We start from the raw sequence: 16,018 nt of genomic DNA on the forward strand, positions 1-16,018 counted from the left end.
ACTACATACTGGGATGGGATGCTATATATTGTCATGGATGTTCTTTTCTTTGTCTGACATTGGAACCCAGGTTATTTTAGCTGCATGTCATACTGTATACCAAACATATGTGTCCCTAATGTTGCTATTTGTGAATGTTGACTAACTGCACCATACAATACCTATTATCCAGTGTGATATACATAATTCTCCTCATCTGTTCTAGTGCTCTGTGCTTTGAAAGTTGTTTTCGAAATGCAATGTTTAAGTACAGGCATGAATATATAATTATAACCAAATTAAGTAGATCTCATGATTGGTATTGTAGTGGATACAGTGAGGCACTGACACTTTTGATGTGTTTTCATACACCAAATGTCCTGGAAATTATTTCAAAATGTTGCATGTTTTCATTGACTTTGTGCTGGTGGCCAGTTGTGAACCTAGAAAACAATGCCCTGATTCATTTAAACCACGCTCTATTACTTTTATAACATGCTTGCTCCTGGATAACAACTGGAATAGTTTGTATAAGTAGTGTCAGAAAACATTGATATGCATAAGCTTATACTTTGCAGCTTGCAGCCTTCAGTATAAAGTGCAAAGAAAAGAGACTGCCCTGGCTGGGAAAACTGGGACATGTGAGCTCTACCCATTACCCAATAAGGCTACATAGAGGGGGAGGTTCAATTCAGTTCAGTTAGTATGGTATTTCTAAAACGATTTTCAGGGAGCTGCGAGCAAAAATCAGCTATGACATTACCATACTAACGGTAATAATGCACATCATTTACCGTAATAACTAAAGAACAATGCATGTTTGTGTTGTTAAAGCATTTACATAGGAGGTAATCAATTGTACGCAGTGTGCCATCAAGCATCACGACTGCACATTTCCGTGTACTAGGGTACTCCACCGTTGCTGATTTTTCTGCACACATCTGTGGAGTGTGAGAAGATATCTGCGATGATACATTGCCATAGAATGCCCACGTGTCCATTCTGGAGGCGCACCGCGGACTAGTTAAATTCCGTCCCATAGAATAAGTAATCCCTATATGGACTGGTGATATATTTGTATCCAACCTGTAGCGGATGCAGTAAGGGGTGGAACACGGCATCGATAAACCCCATGCCACAATTTTTAGGAGGACCCAATGATGCTGCTTGCCCATACTGTAATGGACCAGAGATGTTAAGGATTCCTCGGATTAATCCCATAGATTGTAAGCTTGCGAGCAGGGTTCTCTTACCTCTCTGTCTGTATGTATTACCCAGTATTGTTTTATTAATGTTTGTTCCCAATTGTAAAGCGCTACGGAATTTGCTGGCGCTATATAAATAAATGATGATCATGATGATTAATCTAGATTGGCACTAGCTACCTGGTGTGCAGAGTCTAACAGGTTCCCCGTTTTGAAGTTTAATAATTGGACAAAGATGGTTGTCAGTTGTGATGCGATTAGTGCGCAACGTAATTATTAGCAACATTTAAATATGATTAGCGTATTTTCTATCTTTGAATATTTCATATAAAATAATATAGTTGTGAAGAGGCTAATTAATATTTCCAACAGTTTGGTATTATTCTGTTCGCACACTGCGAATAATATCACTTTTCATACACTAAATAGCAAGTCCACAGATGTCATAAAAGAACTGGTTTATACAGGTCTATAGCGGGAGCTTGAGGAAGGACACCTGACCACTTCAAGGAACAATGACCAGAGGAATCAACCAATGGCATGGCGAGTTCTTGGGAGGTCATGACCCATCAACCTACTAATGTGGACTTTAATACTGTAACTGTGTATCTTTGTGATGTCACTGCATTTCACAACTGTACAGTGTATAAATTGTTCACCTCTGGCTTTGGAAGTCAGAGCGTTCTGATAGAAGCATGTGTTAGTGCTAACAGCACAATCATATGCATACCAAAGTTTGCCTTGTAATACTTTGTGAACAAAACCTTTGTGCTTTGGAAAAACAGCGATCAGCTCGGAGAATATTTATTGCATACGAACGTAACACTCGATTTCCACCAAGAACCTCCGCAAGGCAGGATGGGCTTAGCTGCCGAGAACTTGCAGGTTGCGGTCCCCTGGCCTGTCACTAAGTGTAACACGCACAGTACTGGACACAATAGAAAAGTCAAATGACGTGCAACTCAGAAAGCAGATGGAGGGTCAAGCAAGCCAGAAACTGGTATACAAGCGAGAGACCACTGGGAACAGGCACCAGGTAGTACATAGGAATCGAGTGTTCTCCCCAGAATTTTTTTTTGCCAGATGGGTGGCAATAAGAAGTAGCAGGGTGGGGGCAGCTGTAATACTTTATAATAGTATTGAAAAATGTTGGAGTTTAGTGCCCACACATGCCAGGACTGGTGATCAGTGGTCTAACACATTGCTGGCTGTAGTGGTTACATAGTGACTGTATTAATAGAAGAAACAATGATTTATTCTATTATAATAGTACTCTGTTGAGCTTGAAGAGCTGGATGGCAAGTAAAAACAGCTGGGTGGAGCACCCGGGAAATGGGTGGTGTGGAGAACATTGAATCGGGAGTCAGACAAGTTGGGTAACTTATTGCTCTGACACTGCTACAGTTTCAGAGCGAGTTTAAATAGTAAGGGGAGTTAAATTCTCCGGCTTGCGGTAGCGTGATGCCGGAAGTTCCGGTCTGCACGGGATATTACTGAACGGAGAACAGGTAAGCTTGTGACATTACCTGGTCCCCACTCTGACACATCTCTTGGCCCTATAGCAGCAGCAGCTACCTTCCAGTTGCTGTAGTTCCGCCACTGGACGCAGATAATTATACCTGAAGTAAAACTATATAGTTTTACCCAGTGTGTAAACGCTTAAATATTCAGTTCAATGCTCCAAGTGTACAGTTCATCTATCATGCCACCTGTATACAGTACAGCTTATGCACTGTACAGCTTTTCATGCTTCCAGTATACAGTATAGCCCCCCCCCCCCGCTAGTCCTCAGTTATTTTCAGTCCTGCCTTTGATCTGCTGCTTAGAGGGACAAGACTGCTGGGTACATGTCCTCTACAACTTAATAACTTGAGTTATAATTGGATAATACTGCGACCGCTAACTCATTCAGTGAACGTTAATTTGTTTCTGGAGTCTACTAAATAAGAAGTAGCAGACTTGAGTGAGCATGCTAGATAGCTAATTTAAAAATCATGTTACAACCAGAACTAAGGCCACTCACATTACATAAATCTGAATAGATCTAGTCAGCACTAATGCAGTACTTAGTGTAATTTGAGTATCACATGTCTGCCTTTGCAAATTTCCTACATGCTTTATTTACCTTGCTGGTGTTTGTACGCAGTTGTGTTTTAGAAACATTTAGAAAAATTTGACATCAGAAAATAACCTATAGGATCATCTAGTCTGCCCTCTATAATTATTATTATGTTGGGGTACAGGACTGGATTTTTCTTTCTACGTACTATTTTCTATCTAAGTTTAAACAATAGCAATATGTTTTGTCCCATGTTCGTAAACTCTTTTACAGTACGAGTCCCCATGACAAGTGACTCTTTCATATCACCGTTTCTGTAAAATGTTCTTCATTATGTTCATGTTCAGTAGTTTTCCAATTTCAGTGTTTCTGCTTGTTCTAGAAATGCTCTTAGTTTTAATATAAAAATATTCTCCCTAAGTCTATTACTACTTTTGATATATATGTATGTTTCTATCATATCACCTCCCATCTAAACTGTACATATATGGCTCTTGAAGTATATCGTAGCAAGGTTTGTTATACAGTCTATACACAGTTTTGGTAGCCTTTCTCTCATTTTTTCTTTTAATTAAATGAATTTATGGAGATATGGCCTTAAAACTTGTACACAGTACTGTAAGGTCTTTGCAGTGGCAATATAACCTTCCTCTTCCTGCGCTAATACCTCTTCCTTTACATCCAAGTATTTTACTGCCTTATCCTACTGCTTGACTACACTGCTGGCTTTCATATTATCTGAAGATGTAACTCCAAAGTCCCTTTCCAGTGCTGTTGTTGAATTACATTACCATTCCTTCTGTGTTTTGCCTGCAGATTTTTGTGTAGTAATACATTATTTTACAATTGTGCTGTACATTTAAAATTCCACCCTTTAGTCTATTCCTCTATTTTCTCACATTCTCTTCATATTTGATTTACTCCTGCTGGGATATTAACTCAATAAAACAGGATCCAGAACTGATCCTTAGGGTATTTCAGTTGTTACCAGCCCTTCATCTTAGTTTATACCGGCGGTTCCCAAAGTGTGCGCCGCGGCTCCCAGGGGTGCCGCGGCGCTGTCACTGGGGTGCCGCGAGCCAGCCATAGGAAAAAAGAAAGAGCACATAAACTTACCAATCCGTCGGGCGCCGGGACCCAGCAGCTGCTGGGTCCGACGGATTGGTAAGTTTATGTGCTCTTTCTTTTTTCCTATGGCTGGCTCGCGGCAGAGGAGTGAGAGGGAGTGTGACAGCGGGGCGGACAGAGGGACAGAGGAGTGTGACAGCGGGGCAGACAGAGGGACAGAGGAGTGTGACAGCGGGGCAGACAGAGGGGCAGAGGAGTGTGACAGCGGGGCAGACAGAGGGGCAGAGGAGTGTGACAGCGGGGCAGACAGAGGGACAGAGAAGTGTGACAGAGGAGCAGAGGAGGGGGAACATTGTGAGAGGGGCAGTGGAGGTTGACACAGCATGACAGGACAGCGTGAGAGAGGGCAGAGGAGGGGACAGTGTAACAGTGCAGAGGAGGGTGGGGACATTGTGAGAGAGGGCAGAGGAGGGGGGGACATCGTGAGAGAGGGCAGAGGAGGGGGGACATCGTGAGAGAGGGCAGAGGAGGGGGGGACATCGTGAGAGAGGGCAGAGGAGGGGGGACATCGTGAGAGAGGGCAGAGGAGGGGGGGACATCGTGAGAGAGGGCAGAGGAGGGGGGACATCGTGAGAGAGGGCAGAGGAGGGGGGACATCGTGAGAGAGGGCAGAGGAGGGGGGACAACGTGACAGAGGGGGTAGTGTGTCTGGATGCAGAGGGGGTAGTGTGGTCTGGATGCAGAGGGGGCAGTGTGTCTGGATGCAGAGGGGGCAGAGTGTCTGGATGCAGAGGGGGCATTTTTGCATACAACTAAATAAGTATTTCTGTCCTGACCTAAATACTTATTACATTTTTTTGACCCAACTACTTCTAAAACAGGACTGCTCAATAATTATTTTGGAGAGGTGCCTTGAAAAAAATTTGGAGACTCTAAGGGTGCCGCGAACTGCAAAAGTTTGGGAACCACTGATTTATACAATTGACTACAACACTCTGTATATTGTGTTTTAGCCAGACCTTTACACATTCCACTGTCTTTTAGTCAAATGCAATTATTTTAAGTGTCTAAAATAACTAATTGCGTGTTATAATATCACATGCTGCATTAAAATTTAAATACGCTATACCCAAAACTTCACAAGATTTATTTGAAATGGTCATGTGTTTTAGTTCTTTCACTACCTTATTTATCAATTGTTACCTCTTAGATTGTAAGCAAATTATATCTACCTTCTGTTTTATGTCTTTGTTTGTGTATTTGTATCACAATCTCCTTCACTGGTCAAAGTGGAAATTTAGAAGTGGCGGTATGGAAAATGTAGGTGGATGGAATTTGATAGTTTTACATTGAAGGCAGTAGGAGAAGTGGCGTTATGGTATACCTCCGTATACACCCCCACTTCAACCACTGATATCCTCAATGTACAGCACTATGTAATATGCGTTTTACAAATAAAAGATAATAACAATGTCCCAGCAACAAATGCAGCTATCTTGGATCTTGTAATTTGTTTTACTCTAAATAGCCAACAGTTCCTATTTTAAGTCAATGCATTTAGTTTCCCTATTGTTGATCAGATACTTATAGATCTGTATGTATCATATTCTTCCCTATTGTCTTTTTTTGTGGAGTGGAACCACATTTGGCATTCTCAAATCACTTGGAATTACACTTGTCAGCAACAAATGGTTAAAACATGTAGTTAATGGCTCTGCAAATACTACTCTTAATTTTTTTTATACTCTTGGATGTATACCATGACTACTTTTAATTATAAAAGTAACACCTCTTTTGTATTAAATATAAATATAAGATATACATTTTCCCTCATTTTTAGGTGACCCTACTTGAGTATTCAACAGTAAATACAGAGAAAAAATAGCTATTTATGCAGCCTGCAATTTCTTTCTCCTTCAAAATGTCTACTGCCTTCAGTTTTTAGCCTCAATTTGTAACCCTTGTTTACAGAATGCAATATATATATATACACTTTACTATGTTTCATTGTTTGTTTAGTCCATTTTAGACTAGCTTTCTACACTTTGTTTATCCTTCTCTGATTGGGTCTGTGTATATATCCTATATGAAGTTTTCTTAGCACTTAAAACAAGCTGACAGTTTTTGGGAGAACCATATTGACTTGCTCTTCCTTTGGCTTTTAATAGCATATCTAGCACAACGTTATGTTGCACTTAGTGATGTATTTTAATTCACTATTCCTGTACTCCACCTATCAGTTTCCACCCTGTCAAAGATTCACATAAATTATTTCTAATATGACTAATATAAAATCTTTGTTTTGGTGCAGTTCTGCTTTACTGCTTCCTATATATTAACCGATTATCACTAGATCTCAAGTACACATTTGATACAGTGTTTCCATTTGTGAGAGCTACATCTTGGATTTCTTCTTGCATGTTAGTTCCCTAGCGTATTGCTTGAAAGGTGTCTCATGCAAGCTATCTAGAATCAGTACTCCATGCTAAACTAGCAATTGGCATATTCCAGTCCACATATTGATGTCTCCTATAATTGTCACCTTAACTTTCATTCATCTCAGTGATCTCCTCTATATTCTATCCAATTCCTCAGCTTGATCTTGTGATCTATGCATTGGTTCTATTCGAAAAAAACTCTCTCAACTGTTTCTAGTTTTCCAATTACTTCATCCTATCTGCTGTGTCCTTTATTAAACTTGCTTTTATCTCAAGTCCCAGTTATAGTTATCATCTTTGTTTATTTGTAGGGCGCCACAAAACTCAGCAGTGCCAGACAGTTGCAGACAGTCGGTATAACACATCATACAATAAACAAATCATACATAGAAACTTGAGGTTGATGAAGAAGATGCAGATGTGAGAGAGGGTTGAAAGAGCCTTATCATGAGAGATTGCTTTCTAAAGAGTGAGGGCAATGCTGGTACAATGACTAATAATAGCTATGAGATCTAAACTAACATTTGGCATCAATGAAATCAGTTTACAGCACTTATTTCCTAAACTGAAAGCATTTGTATACGTCAATTCTGAAACCTAACTACTGGACTTTACTATTTTTCCTTCACCTTTAGATCAGAGAGAGATCTGCCATTATTTGACTGCCCCTCCCCACCCCTATAATAAATTTTAATAATCACTAATAAAATGTCTGAACTACTCAGTAAGAACCTCTGTTTCCCTAGCACCAGGAACCAACCAGTCTCTTCTAAACAATAAAAGAACGTAAGTGTTGGTAACGCTTAAAAGTGGAGATCTAGCACAATACAATTATGAGATATTTGTTTATATTTTGATCAAAACAGTTAAGCTCACAACCCAGTGTCAATGGTACTCATTTGTTGCAAGTATCTACAATCACATCTATGATTTAAACATCACTGAAATCCAGTTAATATGTACACTCACTAAGGAGGCTGAAATGCAAAAAAATTTTGGATTTTAAACCATAACCAATTAATGCTCTTTAGGCTAGCTAGATAGCAGCTAAAGCAACAATAGACAATAGCTATACAAATATGGAGGTATTTGTTCATATTTTGACCCTTGCACCATTTCTGTAACCAAATGTTAAGGTGTCTGGTGCACAGCATCCTATCTTCTATCCCGTAACCAGGCAAAATTTGCAAGGAAGACATTGAGGATGCTACCTGTCCATGCTTACTTCCTAACACAAAGCCAACATCACTTTTAGATTAAATCATTAGCACCAACATGTGCAACTACCTTTCCAACTTCATTTACTGATCAAACAATCTTTACCATGACCTTCCTATCTCTCTGATCTGTAGAGATTACCTCTCTATTTCCTTCATGTCTTACTCCCAGATAAATACCTATAAGTGTTATGAATCCCAGTGCATTCACGAAGAGCAACGGAAGTGTAAGGCATAGTGTCTTTATTCAGGTAAATATATTAACAAAGATAACTCAAATCCACGGATAACAGGTTCCAAAAGAGACTGTATAGTAAAATGGCAGGAACAAGTATAATAAGTTTACCCCAGTCCAGAAAGCACAAGGCTGTCCAGGAAAGCAGACATAGTCCAGGGATCAAATAGAGACCAGACAAACAAATCCAAATAGCCAGGCAGAGATCAAGCAAATAGGCGAGGTCCAGAAGTCTGTCCAAAAGGTCAGGGCAACAGGCAAAACAGCGTGGTCCAAGGTACAGGCAGGGGTCATACACAGAAATACAATCCAGCACGTATATACCAAACAGAACAGGAGCAGGTTAGCAGCAGCCAGGAACAACGGGATGAACTGCTCATAGCACAGCTAGAGGCAGGTACTTAAAGCAGTGCAACAGGTGCAGTTCTAATCAGGCATAATGCAAGGAGATTAACTCCCTCAGGCACGTAGAAGAGTTCAGGAACAGAACAGCAGCACCTCTGGTGGTATGAGGCACTGCTGCTAGGTACAAACAACAGACAGAGTTGTAACAATAAGCAGCTTCCTATATTCAAGGCGGTGGTAGCCATTACTGCAAACAACATAATTCCGACAACAGTTACAGTGACATGAAAAGGGAGACTGCTCTAGTTCCGACCAGGAAGAAATACAGTTACAGAAAAGAATTCCGCCAAACGTGGTTGTATAATGTTTTTTGCGAAGGGTTGGACATTATACAGCTGGCGGGTCCTCACAGTGCCCCCTTAGTAGCAGTAATGTAATTGTCACCATTTTAAGCAACTTCAATCTCGGTGCCGATATGTTCTCTTGACAGAGTTACTTGTCTGTCACTTTTTAATGAAGTCTGTATTTCCACCATGTCTAAATTAGAGTAGTCGACATTTTCAATTTGCTGTAACTGTTGTCAGAATTATGCTCATCGCGCGCTTGTACCCCACCCCATTCTTCTTATGGGACACCATTTTATTCCAGGACCATCTGTTCATGGTGGATTGTATAGCCTGCTTCCTTTGCTGGAGCCACAATTTCAGTACCAGTTTTATGCTCAAAAACTAAAAAACAATTATATAAAGGGACAGCTCCTGTGATAGCTGCTGGGATATGTCTATTTTCTCCAGATCCTACGGTGGTCAAAACTGCTCTTCTAGGTAGTTTATGAGGAATGGTGACATGAGACATGGAAAGTGTTATGATTTCTGACTGTAATCTAATCTCGCTGTGCAAATGTGAGCACTGTATACAGATTGAAAATTGTTTCCAGAATATTTCACAATATACAAATGCCAGACAATAATGTAGACATGCTTACAATAGCAATGATATTACAGACTAATAAAGTCATTTTGTTTCCTTGTGATGTTTTTAAAATGACTCAATTTACAGGGTGGCTTCTGTTTAATTGCTTGCTAAAACAGCTATGTATTCCTTATATACTATTCACAATCCAATCACAACAGTGGGAGGAGTCAGTCTATTAAATTTGCTATAAAGATGCTTCTAAAAAAAAACTCAGGACACACACCCAAGTTTAATTACTGCCAAGAATATGCACAGGTCTTTTTCATGAGATAGCAGTTGGCTGCACCAGATTGAGCAGGTAGTGCTGTGCCAGCAACATTTATTCTATCCAGAATTTTGTGAGGTAGGACATGGACATTGTGACATAATGTGACATAATTTGCTGTGTGTGTGAGCACAGTTTCCTAAAAGCATTAACTGACACATACTTAGTTGAAAGCACAAATTCAATAAGAATAGCCTATATTTCATTAAACAGTGGTTATTCTTTTATGGCCGAGGTCGATTGTGGGCAGCTTTCATATTTCCAGCTCTTAAAGTGGTATTTACTTATTAAGTTCTGTAGATCTTCAGGAGTAATCCCAGGTCTAAGCCCTGGACATGTGGAGTTTGTACTGAATACCTCAAATAGATACATCCCAACCTTTTAAATCAACCTACCTCCCCTCAACTGTTAGAAACATGTTTTTCCAAATCAGAGTTTCTCTCAGTCCCGATATAATCAGCCCTGCCTCTGTCTGTAATGGTTACTTCTCCAAGGCACAACACCCTGAAATTTGAATACAACAATCAGTGTAATGTATTCATGATGTCGATTGAGCTGATTTGCTACCCAATCAGTTTTATGGATATATTACTGAGATCTCAGGAATCTACCATATAATTCCCTTGTCTGCTCCACAAAATCCAAATGCCTAGTATTCTAATTTGTAAATGTTGGCCATATAATAGAAGTGCTCCAGGTTTGCCAGCCCTGTCTTTTTATTGGCTCCATTACCTAGCTCCATCTCCAGGCTGGTTCCAGATCCATTACAAGCCTTAGCTTCAGGCTGTTCCAGGAACCCCTATTCTAGCTGTAGAGTTGCTCCAGAGCTGCTCCGCAATGCTGTTGCAACTACTTTTCAAAAGCTTCAGCGCTAGAGCTATTAATAAATTGAATATTAATTTTAGATTCAATATCCATTGAAAGTAAATGTAGTACAATGAATACAACGGTCCAAATAATGTTAATATATGTATTTAAATACTAGTCTCAAAATGTTAAGCTAGCAGAAAGTGGAGCAGCTACCGAAACTGAGCATCAGCTCCAAACTACGGGAACCTTCTTCATTCTGAGTTTATCTTTGCTCCAGTTCCAATATGCCAGCTTCACTATGACTCTGGAGCATAGTTCAAATAATTGATCACTGACCTCCAGTGCTAATGTGTAATTGCAAATTAGTAGTGGTACTTTTTTTAAATTGCTGCATGATCAATCTCTATTAAAGTTTTAAGTTCTAAGAATGCACACTAAGGGGGGTATTCAATTGACGGCGGGATCGCCGAAAATCTCGCGCTCAAAGAATATTACCGTTAATACAGTAATTACTCGCTGGATTTCAGCTTACAGCTCCCTGAACGGTATTTACGCGCAGGATAACCGTATTAACGGTAATATTCTCTCAGCGCGGGATTTTTTCGGCGATCCCGCCGTCAATTGAATGCCCCCCTAAATGTACCACTAAAAACATGTGAATATTCATCCAAGAAGAGAGGGACAATTAGGACATTAAAAGGACAGGGAGATTATGTAGAGTCCCTTAATACAGGTTTTTATTGACTTTTCTGGTTTCCTCAAGTGTCCCAGCACAGGACAGTCTGATCTACTACCAGTTAAAACAGATATAGTCTATCAGATTTGGGACAGAGCTGTATGTCTCTATGGTGGAGTTAATTTTGCCTTATTCAGTAGGAGTATTGGGAGGTATGGTATAGTAAGCTATGAGGCATGCAAATTTGTATCTAGAAGTCTATTGAGGTTTGTGGCTTAACGATCAAGAGTAAAAATGTGTCTCTTCTAATCTATCTATCATTGTCCATGTGAAATATTAGGATGTCTGCACTTAGTTTCACTTATTCTATGTTTTATAATAATATGGCTGCTATTTAGTGGTGATATTCATGCATATAAAACAAAACATTTCTGTTTAATTCATATGTGGGACATTTTGTACATTCTGATCATACCTAAAGGTTCAATGAAATTTTAAACTGAGTCTGAGATATCGAAGAACTGTTAGAGAGTGTATGTATCTAACTAAAAAATGAAAGCCATTTAGGGAGTTTTATTTGCACATTAGACCCATAAATACACTTAGAAGTAATTGAAAAAATCCACATAGGTGGACCCATAAATACACTTAAAAGTAATTGAAAAATTCCTACTAGATTCAGGTAGATGATTAAAATTATATTTATAAAAGCTCCATCATATTCTAAACAGGGTTTTCTTATACATGTACATTTGATGTTTTAAATACAGCACTATGATTATATGGGATGATGACAAGTCCATTATTACCAAAATATCCACAACTTATTTTGCATTTGTACATAGTTATGGTATCGTATTGGCAAATATATGCCAGATTTTGGTAAGAAAGGAGGGGGTGAATAGATTTCCCTTCCTTTTTCATGTGTTTTTTTTTCTAGGATTAAGCAAACCAGCATCACTATGACATACAATATAAATGCTGGTTAAAGATTAAAATAACTCTCCAAATGTTAATTCTTTATAAATGTGCTCTTCAGTGCTCAGGCCTATTTAAATGAAAAAAGTTATGAATTGTGATAAAACAATTGGACAGTGCTTTATGTATCAGTCTACTTGTATTCTCAAAACAATTTGGGGTGGGTTTTGTCATAGGCCTACTGTAATACACATGCAATGAATAACATGTCTCCTAATGAAGGAGTATTGACTCTCCTGTCCCACACTCATTTATTCCACTTTGATCCATCTGTATATAGGCCTTAATTCCTTTTTGTTTCTCCATAGGAGGTGAGTGTAGGTTTTATATTCATTGCTGCCATTGTAGGTAGTAAATGCCTTATTTACAAATGACTTACCTGCTTATAATTTAACAGCACAATGGGGCAGATTACTTTGACCGCGTTACTCTTGAGAGTAACGCGACCTGCGCACTATTACTGTTAATACGGTAATTGGAACACGGATTTCCCATCAGAGTTGAAATTACCATACTAACGGTAATAATGCACACTATTACCGTAGTAATGGTAATAGTGCGCGGGCAGCGTTACTCTCGAGAGTAACACAGTCACTTGAATCTGTCCCAGTGAATGATAAGTCCTCCTACTGCAATGGCTACATTTAAATATGCAGCATGTACTGTACTGGCTCCCGGGTTTCAGTAATGAGGGCCCCATTTGTTTCACTGGTACAAGACATAAGGAAGTTGGTTGTATAAAAGTAGGCAACCCCGTTAATGTAGTATTAAAGGTGAATATAGTAAATAGCAACCAAAAGAAACGTTTTGGGATCAGTTTGTTCACACTTTTATTTACTTTTGATTACATACCCAGGGTACAAGAAATAAATGTAAGAGGAATTTTATTGTTTCATTACTAAATTACATTTTTGAAGATGCTGTCATAAACACTGCAATAAACCAGGTATAATTATATATTTATTTCTGTACAGAAAGCAGCAAAAGTATGTTTAACCTGTATTAAATGGCACAGTGTGTATTCCACTTTTCTTGAGGTAGATAATATTATCAGGTGGTTCTTTTTACTGCCTGTACCATCTTGCTGGCCATAGTTGCCCTGGCCATCCAGCTGAGTTTTACACAGATTTAGAAATGTGATGTCCAACTATTGTTTGGATGGAGGCAACGTATATAATTACTATATTTTATGTTAAATTGTGTCATACAGAAGAGGGAAACACTATATCCAAGGTGCAAAGTTAAAGAAATCTCTAACAAACTGGAAGTATTTATAGATACCAAAAATAATACTTGTATACAACAACATACATAACATTTTGAGTGGAAGTTTTCGATTTGTATTGACATGTGTAGTTTTTCAATGTGACTATATATTTTCTTTTGAAAATGTTCTACAGGTGGATTAATAGAGTCATTTATCTTTGGTTAGAGCTTCAATAAAAAACTTGTTGTTCTCCATTTTCTGTGTAGATTGTAAGATTACCCCTGGCATCTTGATCCTTTTCTATAGCTTCAAACAAAGACTTGAAATTTCCAGCTCCAAAGCCCTGTAATATAATTAGGTGAAACATCATTGGGATTTTTTCAAGTACTGTTTCTTATGGGTACAGTGGTGGGCAACAAAAGACCTGTGGATGCCAGTGGCACTGAGAATATTCACTTGAGGCCCCCAGCTCTTTGCTCCCATTCTTATTCTCTACTTTGTTGTAAAGCTCTCCTCTAAAACTATCACTTATATTTCATATATTTACTTCTGATGTTCAAATGTCACTAATGTTACTGTAACCAGCTATTCTCATAAGCTTACAGAGCTATCGGCAGAGGTCTTCACCTATAGTAGCCGCCTTTCCTGTAGAGCTGGATATGCTCACAGGTACTCAGATGTCCCCAGGTCTTAAACTCAACATAGTGAGTAATGCCGCAGCACGGGAATAGGAGGTGATGACAGCAGGTAACGTGGTCAGGAACAAGCCAGGGTCCAAGGGCAGGAGCAATCAGCAAAGTCGGGTTCAGGCAAAGATCAGGTCTGTCAGCAAACAATGGTATCCCAATCACAAGCAAAGGTCAGGGTCACGAGCAAATAATCAGAAGTCCAGGAACACAAGCAAAAGGTCATACACAGAAAACAATCCAGGAATAAGCACAGTAGAAAGCAGCAGGACAGCAGCCAAGAACTGAACGCTATAACCTGCAGGGAGGCTAAGCCCTCCCCGCCTTAAATACATAGGTGGACCAATAAGGAGCCAGGAAACACTGCTGTGGAGTTCAGCCTCAGGAGGATGCTAATTAATTTGACCACATTGCGCACATGCCAGGAGCATCTTCATTCTCGGACGCGGCGTTTGGAGAAAAAACATCTGGATCATTGCCTTGACAACGGTCGGGACGAAACCAAAAGTGACGTCTCGGTCGTCATGAAGACGGCCAGGACGCAGCCAGAGGGGCTCAGCAAGTCGCGGTGGCTCGTATCAACTAGTAGCTCTTCTATATAAGGTAACTCAACTTGTATTAAAGATTTAGTGGTCCTTTAGCTCTGTTTCCCAAATTTAAATGGGGAGTAAACACCAAAATAAAGAACAGTTCTAGGAAAGGTAGGTCAATACAGTTTAACCCCTTGTAAAACAACATATTCAGTCAGGGATTGGCTGGAAAACTTCAAAAACATGACAAGAATATTGACAGTATACAAAAATATTCTGTGTCTGATGTGACCTATAAGCAATCATCTATTTCTGGCTAGTGCAATTTTGACTATAAAAGCACATGTCTGATTGGCTACTAAAATTTAATGCACATCTACACATTTTAAAAGTGTTACTAAATAACCTATTCAGTTATTTACTAATATTACTCAAATAAGTATTTAGTGTATTACCCAAAACCATAGTAAACAGTCAGCAATTAGCTTTTACCTGTTTAGTCAGTAAAACCTAATTAGTTGCTATAGTTTGAATACAAATTTGTACCATTGTTCAATGTTAGTACACAAGCCTCAGTGAATATATTTATCAGTTATTTTGTTTTGTCCAAAATGACTCACATGATGGTTGTATCTTTGTATAACCTCTAGGAAAAGAGTTGGTCTGTCCTGTACTGGCTTGGTGAAGATCTGAAGAAGGTAGCCTTTGTCATCATAATCAACCAGGATTTTTAGGTCCTTTAAGTAAAAGATAAGGCAGTATTAGTGAAATGCCAAACTAATCTTGATTTACATTACAGCATTCATAATTCTGAATTACCAATATATAGATATCTTTATATATATATATATATATATATATATATATATATATGTATGTATACCTGTAGCACACTAATGTCTTCCTTTACAGTAATCTTGGCACTTTTTAAATTTTTTCTCAGCTCATCGTAATAAGTGTCAGGGGCAGAAAGAAACTCTATCCCACGAGATTTCAGATGTTTCACCTGCAGAAATATTTAAGTGATAGTGGTGATAGTATTCTTGTTAGGATATGCAACAAAGTGATTAAAATGATAATTTTTAAAGGGAGAATTAATTAAAAAATAAATAAATTACATTATACAGAGCCAAAATGTATGATTAGGTTTCAGGCTTTACATTAGTTAAATAGTTGTATATAATTCATAAATAAGAATTCTACTTTGAATATGACCAGACTTTGGGCCCTGGCAAAGATGTGTGTAAATGCTTTGTCTAAACTGCTGGTCTTAACCAGCAAGTATTTAGGCAGGCAGTCTTACCTGTCTGTATGATAAGAAAAAAAAGAATTATTGAAATAAATA

General features: G+C 38.8%; 1 protein-coding gene and 1 long non-coding RNA gene across 2 annotated transcripts in view; one reads left to right on the top strand and one right to left on the bottom strand.

The window, feature by feature from the left end:
* Window positions 1–16,018, top strand: part of LOC142139199 (uncharacterized) — a 32,215-nt gene that overhangs the window by 665 nt on the left and 15,532 nt on the right. The window lies entirely within an intron of this gene.
* Window positions 13,064–16,018, bottom strand: part of LOC142139198 (4-hydroxyphenylpyruvate dioxygenase) — a 52,530-nt gene continuing 49,575 nt past the window's right edge. Inside the window, exons 12-14 of the mRNA XM_075196609.1 lie at window positions 15,557–15,679; window positions 15,294–15,410; window positions 13,064–13,800 (exon numbers count right to left, since the gene is read on the bottom strand). Coding sequence (XP_075052710.1) covers window positions 13,687–13,800; window positions 15,294–15,410; window positions 15,557–15,679 — 354 coding nt within the window. The 3' untranslated portion in view covers window positions 13,064–13,686. The remainder of the gene's footprint in view (window positions 13,801–15,293; window positions 15,411–15,556; window positions 15,680–16,018) is intronic.

The sequence above is a fragment of the Mixophyes fleayi genome, chromosome 2 (genome assembly GCF_038048845.1).
Source record: "Mixophyes fleayi isolate aMixFle1 chromosome 2, aMixFle1.hap1, whole genome shotgun sequence".
In the NCBI taxonomy this organism is placed as follows: Eukaryota; Metazoa; Chordata; class Amphibia; order Anura; family Limnodynastidae; genus Mixophyes; species Mixophyes fleayi.